Here is a 13,460-nt window from a genome sequence, read left to right as displayed (position 1 = left end):
TGTTTACCACCAACCAATTATACAGTGAATGGACTTATCCTGTTACTCATTGCCAAAATACTTGAAAATTGTCACCAAGGTATTTTGTGATGTCATTGTATTGAGTAAACATGCTTACATAATGAAACTTATGTTGCTGCAGGCACCACGGTAGCCGACTATTTTAAGCAAGGGTGTTCTAGTCATCCTACAGTCACAGTGTGATGTTATATGAGATCAGTAACAGATCATATTCATCAGAGAAAGTATAAAATGAGTGGAGCTTCAGACAAATATCATTGTTTAGTTCAAGAAGGATCAGAAGTTGACAAGATGATGAAGTTCTCAGTGTACCTGATTGTACTACTACTCACTATCAGTCAATTTACAGTTCACTCAGTTCCCATCAGACGTATGGAGCAACCAGTGAAGGTGACTAGAAGGGAAGCTAATTCAGAATCAGGGAAATTCAACAACAATCTTAAAATGGATGAATTTGCTCATGAACTAGCTAATGCAACTCTACCCAGCTACTTGAAGGATTTGTACATTAAGTTTAACCTTCCTGCTGGACCAGCTCATACAATAAAAGATCAAAAGATGACTGAAGCAAATACAATAAGATCCTATGAAAATCTAGCAAATGGTAAGTCCATTGTACTTAAGTGTTAATGTTTATTAGCTAATAATTTCCGATTGGAAATCACTGTAGTATTTTGTTCTACAGGTGCTAGCTGTGGGCATTATAAATTTAACATTGACAAGGCTAACATTGATGAAGAGGAAATAATTCATGCTGAACTACGTCTACTACAGAAGATCTCAATACCAGGAGACTACTATGAGGTCAATATTTATTACCTGCTCAATGACAACAACATTGACTCACCTCTAAAGCTCACTTTCAAACACACTGATTCTAGTCTAGGATGGAAAACATTTGATGTCACTCCAATAGTTGAGAGCTGGAAACAAGGATGGGTTAACTATGGCTTGAAAGTTACACTGACTAAAGGAGAACAACAACTATCATGTGAAGGTGTTTACTCTTCTGGGGAACAAGAAGATATGCTGAACACTGAACCTTTGTTAGTTGTGTTCACTCGTGATAACACTAACAAATTTTTGAACGAAGTAATGAAACACAAAAAGTTGTCAGATATAAAGCACAAAAAAGAAAAACGTCAAACCACTATTTCTATTCAGACATCACATGTGGCATGTCATCTTCAAAAGTTGGAGGTTAGCAACACTGCCATAAGTGCAGGCAATGTCCATTTGGTGGTTCCTAAATTGTTTGATGTTGGAGTGTGTGGGGGTCACTGTCCAAGACTACCAGTAGAATCATTAACTGATTATGCAAGTATTCTTTCCCTCCACTACTACCAGACCAGAGGCCATGCAGGGGCACCAAAAAGGTGTTGTGTACCAACTAATTTTGAGCTGATCCAAATGGTGTTCTACGATGAGTTGACTCGTGAGACTATCTACAAAAATGTTCCAGCTAGAGCTACTTCATGTGGTTGTGTATGATCTCTTCTATCTAATATCAGTAAATCACTATAAGAGTACCTGCAACATAGAATTTCAGTTTTTTTATTTTAATTTAACCATGTAGCTGAATTTTAAAATCATTTTTATCTGTTTGAATTTGTTACATAGCTAGTGAACATAATTTGTACTTCTGTATTTTAACTTGTAAGTGTTTCAGTGTTATGTATATATACAGTATAACTTTTACTAAATCTAATAAATGATTTGCTATATAAAATGCTATGAAAAACGTTTCTCCACAAATATGTTTGTTTAATGCATCGGTGGTATGTAATTACTGACCTAAAGAAAGGGTTAAAATACGTAATGGTATCAGCACAATGAATCATACTAGTACTGTTGAATATATGTAGCAACAATCAGACTTTTATGATGTTTTGTGTGCATCCAAATTGCCATTTGTGTATATGCTATGTGCACATATGTGTATATAGCAGTTGTGTATGTTTGTATGTATGTGCATATTGTGTGTGCAAGTGTGTGTAGTGTGTATGTGTGCGTATATGTATATGTGTGTGTATATGTGTGTGCATATGTGAGAGTGGGTGAGTTTGTGTGTGTGTGTGTGTATGTTTGTGTGTGCGTGTGTGTGTGTGTGTGTGTGTGTGTGTACATGTGCATGGTGAGACAGCATAGCCAATAGCTAGGAAATCAGCCTGGTAATCGAAAGGTCCCAGGTTCAATTCTCGGCTATGCCAAATTGGTAATGTTGCTGTTGTTTCCTTGAGCAAGAAATTTTACTTACATTGCTCCAGTTTACTCAGCTGTTTAAATGGGAACCTGGTGGCCTGGTGTCAACTGAGGAAGCAGCCCACCCAGCTGTAACATCAAAGGGTACCTGCATAGTGTAAACTGGGGAAGCAAATGCCATTTGCTAGTGTCTCACACAATGGTGAAGCCCAGGTGGGACTTTGGGTGCACCTGTGAGATATAGTTCAGCCTCTTGCAAATGGCTAGTCCTGCCCCAGAAGGATTTGCCTGCACTGACTCCTAGCACCTGAGTAGTGCACAGGTGTTCCAGACCATGCTAGCACGTAGTCAAAGACTTTGCTTTTTACTTTGTGTGTGTGTGTGTGTGTGTGTGTGTGTGTGTGTGTGTGTGTATAGTGTGTATGTTCTCATACAGCAATTGAAAATTGATATGTGGATATAGTATTCATTAGGTACAGTAAAAATAAATAACAGATTTGTCTGGAAGTCTCATGAATTCTCACATGGAAACAGATCCTGTATGAAACCTGTAAAGTTATTCATGAATATAATTGTACAGTACATTGAAACTTGATATGTTGCCAAGTTACAGACTACAATAGGATCATCTCAGTTCTAGAATGAGTAGCTGTTGAATGACCAATACATATGACAAAATTAATAATAATGTAAAGTCAGTCAGCAAATTAATACTGATACTCTGTAATAGCTCTCTGGCATCAGAATTGTTAAAAATTAATTGGTTAGTGCACTAGTGCACAAAACTATGTATACATATGGTAGGTTTTATATGTACTATAAGGTTGTACTAATTCCATGCTGTATTTGTTTGCTGTGTGAAGCTTTACAAATAGTCCATGTAATTAAATGTGTAAAGAATAGTACATCACTACTAAACTATGCATCCGAAAAACCTGTGATGCAGTGGCATAGAGCTGATAAAGTGTTTATGAGGAATTTCTTATATCAGTAGAAGAGCTACTAAACTGGAGCTTGTTTTCTACTAGAAACCTGGGTGTGACATCGCATTTTGAGTTACACACTACAACTGCAACTTTGCTCTGATAAAACTGGCACAATGCACTCAATGAAATTATGCCACAGTATATCCTTCGCACCCCCTAAACAGAGGATGTCACTACAGTGAGACTCAGTTACAGTCTAAATTTGGAATTGTAGGGTGCTTGTGACCCACAAGTAATATTCCTCCTTAGGCAGTTGCCTCCTCCACCTCTTTGTACATGAATTAGCAAACCCTACAAGTAGCTAGTGTGACAACTACTGAAAGTGACTCCTATAGTGAGTAACTACAAAGTTTAAAATATGATGTGATCGTCACTATTATTCTACTATTACATAGTACCTATTTCTATCCCACTGAAGCCTTACATAAACCCCAGTACGTAAGTATTGCTGTAATAATAATTATGATATCAAAGGCAAGTTGATTTACACATTAAGTTAGATCAATTGCAAAAGCAATATGAAGCCATAGTACATCCTAAAACTAAAACCACAGCAAAATTTTTAACCTAATGGAAGGCATATTATAGCAACTGTAATTAACGCCTCTATTTCAGCAACTGTTTATTAGTCACATGCTTCAAAATGTGGGATAGAAGACACACCTGCACTCGTATGATATCTTTGTCTTTGCTATCAAAACCTTGGCCTTGACTTTGCCTCTGCCTCTGGTCCTCTGGTTGATAACAACGATATCCTATTCATGATGGGGTTTAACTATAACATAATACACACCGATTGAATTAATAATTATGGGTTTCGCACTCTGATCTATGTACCTGTATTCTCAACTTTGAGATGCAGTACAAAGTACTGAAAGTAGTTATACCAAAAATCTAATAAACTACTAGGGTAACAATACACTGTGCTATTGTCTCCATGATGATTATCTATCCCCAATACTACTACCAGTCTGACACAGACCAAATAAACTACCAGCAAGTTATTCTTTAGGAGGATCTCAGTAACGATTTTTTTGAGGTTGCTGCAGCAGTGTTGTGATTTTGGTTTAATTACTATGTACTGTATATGTGACCGGATTTGCGAAAAGGGGTCTTCCATACACATCCAGTTCTATGAACGTGGAAGACCATAACTTAGTGATAAAGAAACGTATTAACCTGATATTTTCTCCATCTACTAAGCTGTGTTGGTGCTCACTACTGATAAAATTCCAAGTCCATTGCCCTTTCTAGTCTTAAGTTATGAGTCGTCAAAGTTAATAAATTAGATGTGTGTGGAAGACTCCCGGTCACATACATTGTGCATAGCTATGATACCTGCACATACGTAGTTTAGACTATCAACTAGATTTATTGATGACTGTCAATTAGATTTATTGATGATTACAGATGCTACATTACAGGTCTGTGCCTTAATATGGTTGCTACTACAGTAACCAAATACAGGTAATCAGAATACCTCTGTGTTTCCATGTAACTAAGTCAATAACTGGTTACCATGCAGCAAAGTAAAGCCATGTACGTATGTATGTAGGGTACATGTCCTCCTCAGTTGTGACACTAACCTCTTAAAATGTTGAAAATATGTGATACATATATACATGTGTTATAGAAACACATCGTTGTGCATTTTGTCATCTTATGCATACATATATACATCAATCTGTCTGATATGTATATGCTTGAACGCACAGCACAAGGTATACAGGACTTGTGGGTTGAACATCACAATACTTTACTTTCTTTGTCCATGACATGTGTAGCTAGTACAGTAATTTTCATGTAGTCAGATGTCACTGACAATTTTGTAGAAACATGTGCCTGATGAAATGCCTCCAGTGATGTTACATTTCATACCACAAGGATTGTATCATACAAGTTTCATTGTACTGTACTTATATTAAAATGAAAATATTTTCATGGCATAAATGTGTAATATTTTAACAATAGCTCATGGACAAAAATTCAAGTAGTGGAGGATACATGTATGTTGGCTACATCATTGGTTGGCAAACTAAGTGTGGAACTTCAATACAAACCTGAAGAAAACTACTTTAGAGGCTGCCGAAGAAATGTAAAAATCAAGTCAGTTGCTGTGACACAAAACTTGCATACTCAAATAGCTTGCTAATCATGCAACCAATGTGCATGCTAAGTACATTGTTTGAAGTTACGTATGTGTATTACAAGCTCTAATTTTCATCTTTGAATTTGAAATACAGACTGTACAGTAGTTTAGAACCACGCAATGTCGAGTTCTCCTACTATAATTATTATTGTTTCCTCATGCAGTACATCTGAATGATCTCTCCATAATTTAAAGCACAGTGTACTTGCGATTGCATGTGGGAGTTACAGTGTGCCACATACATACCTACAAACCCAATGGAAATTTCTACTATGCAACCACAAATGGATATAGTTGTCACGAGTTGACATTTTTTTGCAAACTTCCAGTTAATTAATGTTTATGTATCCTCACTAGAAAGGATAGCACTTCCATCATTGACGTCACGTAGTATATTTTCAAGATGATCACTTCTCACCCTCCGCACTGAGCAGAGGGTGTGATTACAATGAGACTTATGTACCCAATTTGGAATGGTATGTGGGCTGTTAGTAGCCCCCATTGTAACCCACTTACCTGACTACTCCTCAATCTAATGTTTCAAACCTTGTAGGTTATGGGCAAACTCAACTGCTTCCTACATGCATGCAACATTATCTACCATACAGCCTTTGAAGAAGACATGTTACTAGTGAATTAATCATAAGTTAATGTATAAACCTTGTAATTCAATATGCACATGAATTTTGTACATGTTCAAGAATGCTATCAGCCACTTGTAGACACAATGTATGATTATCTTTAACATCTCGATGCATACGTACATCTTTGTGTCATATAGAATAACACTCAAACTACTGAGTTTGATGTATACTTACACAATAAGACAATAAGCATAACTATTGTGCATGTTATCATGGCCTATTAAGTAAGCAATGCTATATATCTACATACATGTATAAACTCAGAGTTATGTACATATTATGTGCATGTGGTTTTATACATCCAAGCTCTTTATAGAGGTATATAATTTATGTACATATATAGAAGTGCTTTTATCTATGCATGCATTAAACTACCCATAGAGACAAGCCAGATATTGCAAACAAAAAAATAATACTGAATGGCTACTATTCTAGGACATCCAATGCAGTTCTAACATAATATATGTTATCCAGTATGTGTGCTTATCTGCACAGTTCTAGAAAAATCTGGACAAACATCCTTCCTTAGCTAATTAAACTCACTAAAATTATGTTGTAGCATGTATGTATCAATGATTTCTGGACACTTCAGGATACTATACAGCAAAAGGGAGTAAGATTCTTCCCACACTAGCTAAGTACATGGTATAAGGTTACATTGGGATGACAGGTCATATTTCAGGAAAATGGTATAAAAAGAGCTTGATGTTTGGCACTTCATCATTAAGTTTTACAAAGCAGAAAGAGGGAAATAAGCAGCTAAAAAGATGATGAAGTTCTCAGTGTACCTTATTGTACTACTACTCACTATCAGTCATTTTACAGTTCACTCAGTTCCCATCAGACATATGGTAGAGGAGCAGCAACCAGTGAAGGTGACCAGACAAAATGTAAATACAGACACAGAGAACATCGACGACAGTCTTAAAGAGAATGAATTTGCTCATGAACTAGCTAATGCATCTCTACCCAGCTACTTGAAGGATCTGTATGTCAAGTTTAGCTTTCCTGGTGGATCAGCCAATACATTGAAAGATGAAAAGATGAATGCAGCAAACACAATAAGATCCTTTGAAAATCAAGCAACTGGTAAGTTGACTGTATTTAAAGCTCAAGCTTATTATAAATGTATGAAGAGCCGATCATATTATATATATTTGGAATATTACTTAATATAAGTATGTTGTTCTACAGATGTTAGCTGTGGACATTATAAATTTAACATTGACAAAGCCAGCATTGATGAAGAGGAAATAATTCATGCTGAACTACGTCTACTACAGATGATCTCAATACCAGGAGACTACTATGAAGTCAATATTTATTACCTGCTCAATGACAACAACATTGACTCACCTCTAAAGCTCACTTTCAAACACACTGATTCTAGTCCAGGATGGAAAACATTTGATGTCACTCCAATAGTTGAGAGCTGGAAACAAGGATGGGTTAACTATGGCTTGAAAGTTACACTGACTAAAGGAGAACAACAACTATCATGTGAAGGTGTTTACTCTTCTGGGGAACAAGAAGATATGCTGAACACTGAACCTTTGTTAGTTGTGTTCACTCGTGATAACACTAACAAATTCTTGAGCGAAGTAATGAAACACAAAAAGTTATCAGATATAAAGCACAAAAAAGAAAAACGTCAAACCACTAGTTCTATTGAGACATCACATGTGGCATGTCATCTTCAAAAGTTGGAGGTTAGCAACACTGCCATAAGTGCAGGCAATGTCCATCTGGTGCTTCCTAAATTGTTTGATGTTGGAGTGTGTGGGGGTCACTGTCCAAGACTACCAGTAGAATCATTAACTGATTATGCAAGTATTCTTTCCCTCCACTACTACCAGACCAGAGGCCATGCAGGGGCACCAAAAAGGTGTTGTGTACCAACTAATTTTGAGCTGATCCAAATGGTATTCTACAATGAGTTGACTCATGAGACCATCTACAAAAATGTTCCAGCTAGAGCTACTTCATGTGGTTGTGTATGATCTCTCCTATATCTAATATATCAGTGAATCACTATAAATGTGACAATGAATTTTTATTGCTTCTTATACTGTTTGCATTATTGTATTCTATCCTATGTATTTTCCTTAATTTTTTAGCCTTTTTTATATTGTATGTATAATCAGTGAATATTATTGTTATGCAGCACTTAATATTTTGATGGCATTTTAAAGTGTACAGTGAATATTACAATGATTTTTATGCAAAGATTGTTAATTACAGTAAATGTAAAGATGATTATATTAATTCTAGTATGACATTCTGTAGGCACTGCATAATGTAGCTGTGTTTGAATTCTAGAGAGGAAGAGGAGCAATAGCCTACCCCACCACTTTTATTTATCAATGTTTTGCAAAAACTCTTTCACAGCAGTCAAACACTTTAACAGTTGTGTTTTAAATTTCTTAAACTGTAACAATTTCATTTCTCTGTAACATCACAGTGAAAGCAATCTAAAGCAATCTTAGTGTCTTTCAGTACTGGGCACATGCTGAAGAATGGCATCCATGTCTGTGTGTATGCTTCAAACACTAAACTGTGTCACTTTCACTGCCAAACTCCCTTAGATTAGATTATTGATTTCTGTCAAAAGACAAGGGTCGCACAAAAGGCAAAGCCTGCAAACATGTTCCCCTACATACAGATACAATTAAGTACAAAAACAACCATAAATAAACTTACAACAGAACATGACACACAAAAATACTTATACAAGAACAAGACAAAAAATTAATAAAGATATCAGTTAGTTAAAAACACAATGACGTTGACAAAGCACTAACCAGAAAGGGCTTGAATTGGTTATTTGCAAAACTTCTGCAGGTACTGAGTTCCAAAAGAATGGAGAATCTATTTAAAAAATGAATAGCGATATGCATTGATGATGTGGCAAGTGACAATGAAGGTGATCTAGCACATTTGTTAGAGAATTTAAAATGTGAATTAGATGTGATGGAGTTCTGTTATGCAGAATGTCATGTATTTGAGCTATAGCAAGGTACGACCAATGAGAATGTAACCCTAGATTACCATTCCCTACCCGCTGTTTGGCCTGCTGCATTATCCATACTCCACACTGTCCACAGAAAAGGCCCTAGGTACTTAAAACAATCAAATAGTTCCTTGCAGTGTCACAGATATGCCATAGGATTTTTTTAGCTTTCAGTTTTTCTTTTAGTTAAGTAGACTAGAGCATTTACACATTATTGTCAAGTCTTGGAGTTACAGTCCTGTAGAATGTACTCATCAACAGATATGATGTACACAGCAAAATTTCAAATCATTGCCTCATTTACAAGTCATTTTACTTCTATATGTACACTATTAAATTAATTCCATGTAGAAAGCTTGGCCATAGAGTTCTAACTGTTACCATGACAATACAGAAATGAACATCATGTGCAGTGAGGAGGTCAAGGACAATTGTTGTAGAAAAGGCTATAAACAGACATAAAGAACTGTATGACCTCACCTAGCATACACAACACCTCATATTGCTCAGAATATAGACAGATTATGTTGTAGCCCAATGTCAGGGTATATGGTGCAAGCCTGCAAACATATATTCTCCTAACTAATACAGCACAAATAGCATGACACAAAAAAATTTTAGGGGGCTCCTTTGACTCACTCTTAAGAGTGTTTGTGCTCAGTACATAATTATGCTGAAATTTTGGTGCAAACTGCAAAGTTACAAACTCTGTGCCTTTGCATTTGCCTTCTTTCTTGCACTGACAGTGAGGTGATAATAGCAATAATCAATAATACATACAGACTACATTGATATTGGGTGTAAACTACACTGCGTAGCTTGTATAGAGCAATTGCTAGTAAGTGCATATACACATCTGTAAAACTTATAAAAAGGTCAGGTTCCTTTGAACCACTAACACCCATGTACCCACTTTATCATTGCATGGCTAGTTTATGCAAAAAAAATCATGATCAGGGTGTTCATATAATACATATATACATTCAGGAAGATAAAGACCTCCAAATGCATGTGAATACATATGCTAGTGATTCTATGGTATGTAGATCTGACAGTTGAGTTGTGTTAACTACCACATTCTACGTGTTATAATTATAAGGGCTTCTCTATTTTAAATAAAATAACAGTACTTGTTGGTACTGTGTCAGTTTGGTGTGAGTTGTGTTGGTATGTATACGTATAGTGTGAAAGTGTATAACAGTCAGCAGAAGAGAGACATGAGTGGAATAGGGTCAGGAAGATAGGCTCTGTTCTTCCAGGATATGTTCCTTACCTATCCTTGGTATTCAAAATGATTGCTACAACTGTCATCTTACTACTGTCTGGCTGGATGGTCTACACTATCAAAACCACAAGAAGTTTACACAAGCCTCACAATATATTTATTGCTAACCTGCTGGTATCTGGTATGATAACTTCACTATCAGACTGTTTGATTTCCAGTACAATGATAATCAGCTTTGCACTTGGTGTGGAGTCTTTCATTGGATGCTTTGTATTGAAGTTATGACTGCTCCTTTTTTATGTCAAAATTGTCATTTGTAATAATAGCAGCTGGTAAGGTGGTAGCAATAAGATTTCCTTTCAAGCACAAAAGAATGATGACACATCATGTTGTAGTTGCTTTTTATCAGTGGTGCATGGCTGTTAGCTATCATGTCTACTGTTTACACGATCATCTTTGATGTGGATGGTGTCACTGATGTACCACAATATGGTGCCTGCTTGTTTGAGGGAAATGCCTTTGTTGAAGTAGTGGTCATTTTCATAATTCCAATGGTAGTGGCATCTATTCTTACCATAGTCCTCAATGTTCGGTTATCTATAAATAAAGTTTTTCAGGTTCACAGGCAAATTGAAAGGGAAACCAGATTAGCAGGAGTCAACAGCCAGTCTACAAATGTATCTGTCTTGAGGAAGAAGCTACACGCCATCAAGTGAAGTAGGAAGCCAATCATGAAACTATTTGTGGTCATCTTGGGTAGTACATTCATCTCTCTGCTGTTTACACCATTTCTCCTTCTGGGAAGATTTCTGGTTGACTCATAAGTGCATCTGGAGTTTACAGAGTATGCCATGGTTCCAAACATTGGATTTGCAAAAAGCTTTTCCAACCACTTGTTTATGGGCTTCAAACAAATTCATGAGCAGTATATAAAGAGATTGAACAAAGTCAACTCAGTTGCCCCACGACCATGAATAATTGTATGATGCGACTGACACTACACATTTCATCTTATCACATTATTATGTAGATAAGTATTATATATGTACGTGCACTGTGTTTTAACAATTGCTTCATGATGTGTGTATAACTTTATCAATCAGCTGAAATGTACCATTGCTCTTAACTATATAAAAGCATTTTATGAAGAAACCTCAGGGTAGTGAAGTATACATACCTACGTACATGTACCATTGTATAGACACAAAAATGTAACACCATTCAGGTGTTGTAGATGCTTTACTACAATATTAACATTGGTAGAACTTTGTGTCATCAGATGCCTTAATGGTTGGTTGTATCATTCATTTTTCTCTAATGTTTCCTGATATGATACTGATGGTTGATCATGTGTTTCCACATTTTCCACACTTGAACACTTGTGGTGATTACAACATGATGGACTATGCTACAAATCAATATCTTTACTGTGAAACTAGTGAGCACAAGTATACCAAGGAGCTAAGTGAAAAGATATGATGAAATAATTAAGGTAATATGTATGTATGTACGTATGTATGTATGTATGCAAGTACGTACTACAAAGGCTTTCATTTTTGACTAAAAATAATCAGAAGTATATGAAGCACTGTATATTATATTTAACAATAGGAACTTAACTATTATATACTGTAACAGTATTAATGCTATCACTAAGATAACAACAAAAAGATATTTACATAGCTACAACATTACTTGCATACACATGGTAAACTCACTGTGTCTATCATTTATTAGTGCTTCTCTCTTTTATGGTCTCTTTGATGTGCTCGTAGATGAAAAGTTTATGCAAATGCTATTTAGTTGCAATGCTTGGCAATCACGGCTTGCTGTATTGTGTGATTTGATCAGATTTTTGGTATACCTACGTAGCATCAGGCAATTTAATCTCCCCTTGCCTGCATTACAACCACATATCTACATGTACAATGAAATTTCCTGTGCTGAAAAAAATGTCACTATAATATAAGTTATAATGAAGTACACATATTCATATAGTAATAACCTTTCATTTAGCTACATACTTATCACTATAGTCAATAATGGATGGGTCGGTTATCATAATGTTGTCATGATATATAAGTATATGACACATACAAATTAAAACAGTTACATGTTTAGTCATGTCAGGCATTTTGGTGTATTAGAATGATAATTATGTTAAAAGCAAATAAATTACCAATTTGGTCAGATTTGCTATTAAATTTTCTGTATAAATGATACAAATACAAGAGGACACCCCTACAAGTTACCCCTAAAAGTATTAAGACAATTAATTATTATAATGTGTTTAAAATTATGTACCATATGTGTCACTAACTTTTAACATACTTATAGGTATTAGCTAGCTATGTACCGGCATACACAAACACAGTATCATTTTAACTCTATCTTTTTGTTGCATATTTGTTTTACAACGGTGCACTTAAAGTAAGTCCCGACATTGAAGAGTATATATATGGGCCACTGCTAATTCTAGTTGACATGAATAACACTAGTGACAAGGATTTAGCTACCTTTGACATCTGAATGGTCAACATTTATGATACCCTCCATACGTAGCAGAGGGTGTCCCTACAATGTTACTATATATAGTAGAAGTGTGCATGGCAATGTATAGGATTTGAGTAGCACAGAGGAGTTCTCCTTAGTTGGTTACCCCCTCCTACCAATTAATGCTCCCAGTAACCCAGTATGAATACTTCCTGCCATTTGGAGACAAAGCTTGATATCTGATACATACCTGGTATGTGAATTAATCATGAGTAACTCTATATTTGTGCTGAAATAAAGTTGTACAAACATTTAGCTCAATGCATTTTAATTGTCTCAGAAAAACTTGTCTCTCAAACACTCATTCAATGAATACTATCCCACTAGAGACCTGTGAGAATACCTGTGAATACAGGGAGCCAGAAACATGTATAACTAAAATGTTTGTAGCCTTTTTAATTTGTGCCTTCATGCTTCACCAAAAGTATATCACAGACATTAACTGAGTAAAAATAATTTCCTAACAAAATTGTCTGGTAAAGAATCATTCAAAGTTAATGCGTCAGTTTGGCACATAACTACTGACACTTAGTAAATACATTCAGCCGCTATATAAAGCCTTACCTTAGCTATGTGCCAATTGATGGCTATAATACAATCCTGAGTTTAACACAGGCTGTGATTTACTTGATGAGTTAAAATACCAGTAATTTTTGTACACTTTTAGTTT

General features: G+C 35.7%; 1 protein-coding gene across 1 annotated transcript; it reads left to right on the top strand.

Moving 5' to 3' along the window:
- The first annotated feature begins 215 nt into the window (after positions 1 to 215).
- LOC136263459 (bone morphogenetic protein 4-like) lies at positions 216 to 1,765 on the top strand. The gene is made up of 2 exons (XM_066057988.1): positions 216 to 625; positions 707 to 1,765. The coding sequence occupies exons 1-2, from the start codon at positions 253 to 255 to the stop codon at positions 1,510 to 1,512; spliced, it is 1,179 nt and encodes a 392-aa protein (XP_065914060.1). The 5' UTR covers positions 216 to 252; the 3' UTR covers positions 1,513 to 1,765.
- Positions 1,766 to 13,460: the final 11,695 nt, after the last annotated feature.

This window comes from Dysidea avara, chromosome 8, assembly GCF_963678975.1.
Source record: "Dysidea avara chromosome 8, odDysAvar1.4, whole genome shotgun sequence".
Lineage (NCBI taxonomy): Eukaryota > Metazoa > Porifera > Demospongiae > Dictyoceratida > Dysideidae > Dysidea > Dysidea avara.
The sequence above is the reverse complement of the archived record's forward strand: the minus strand, read 5'-3'. Positions and strand labels throughout refer to the sequence as shown.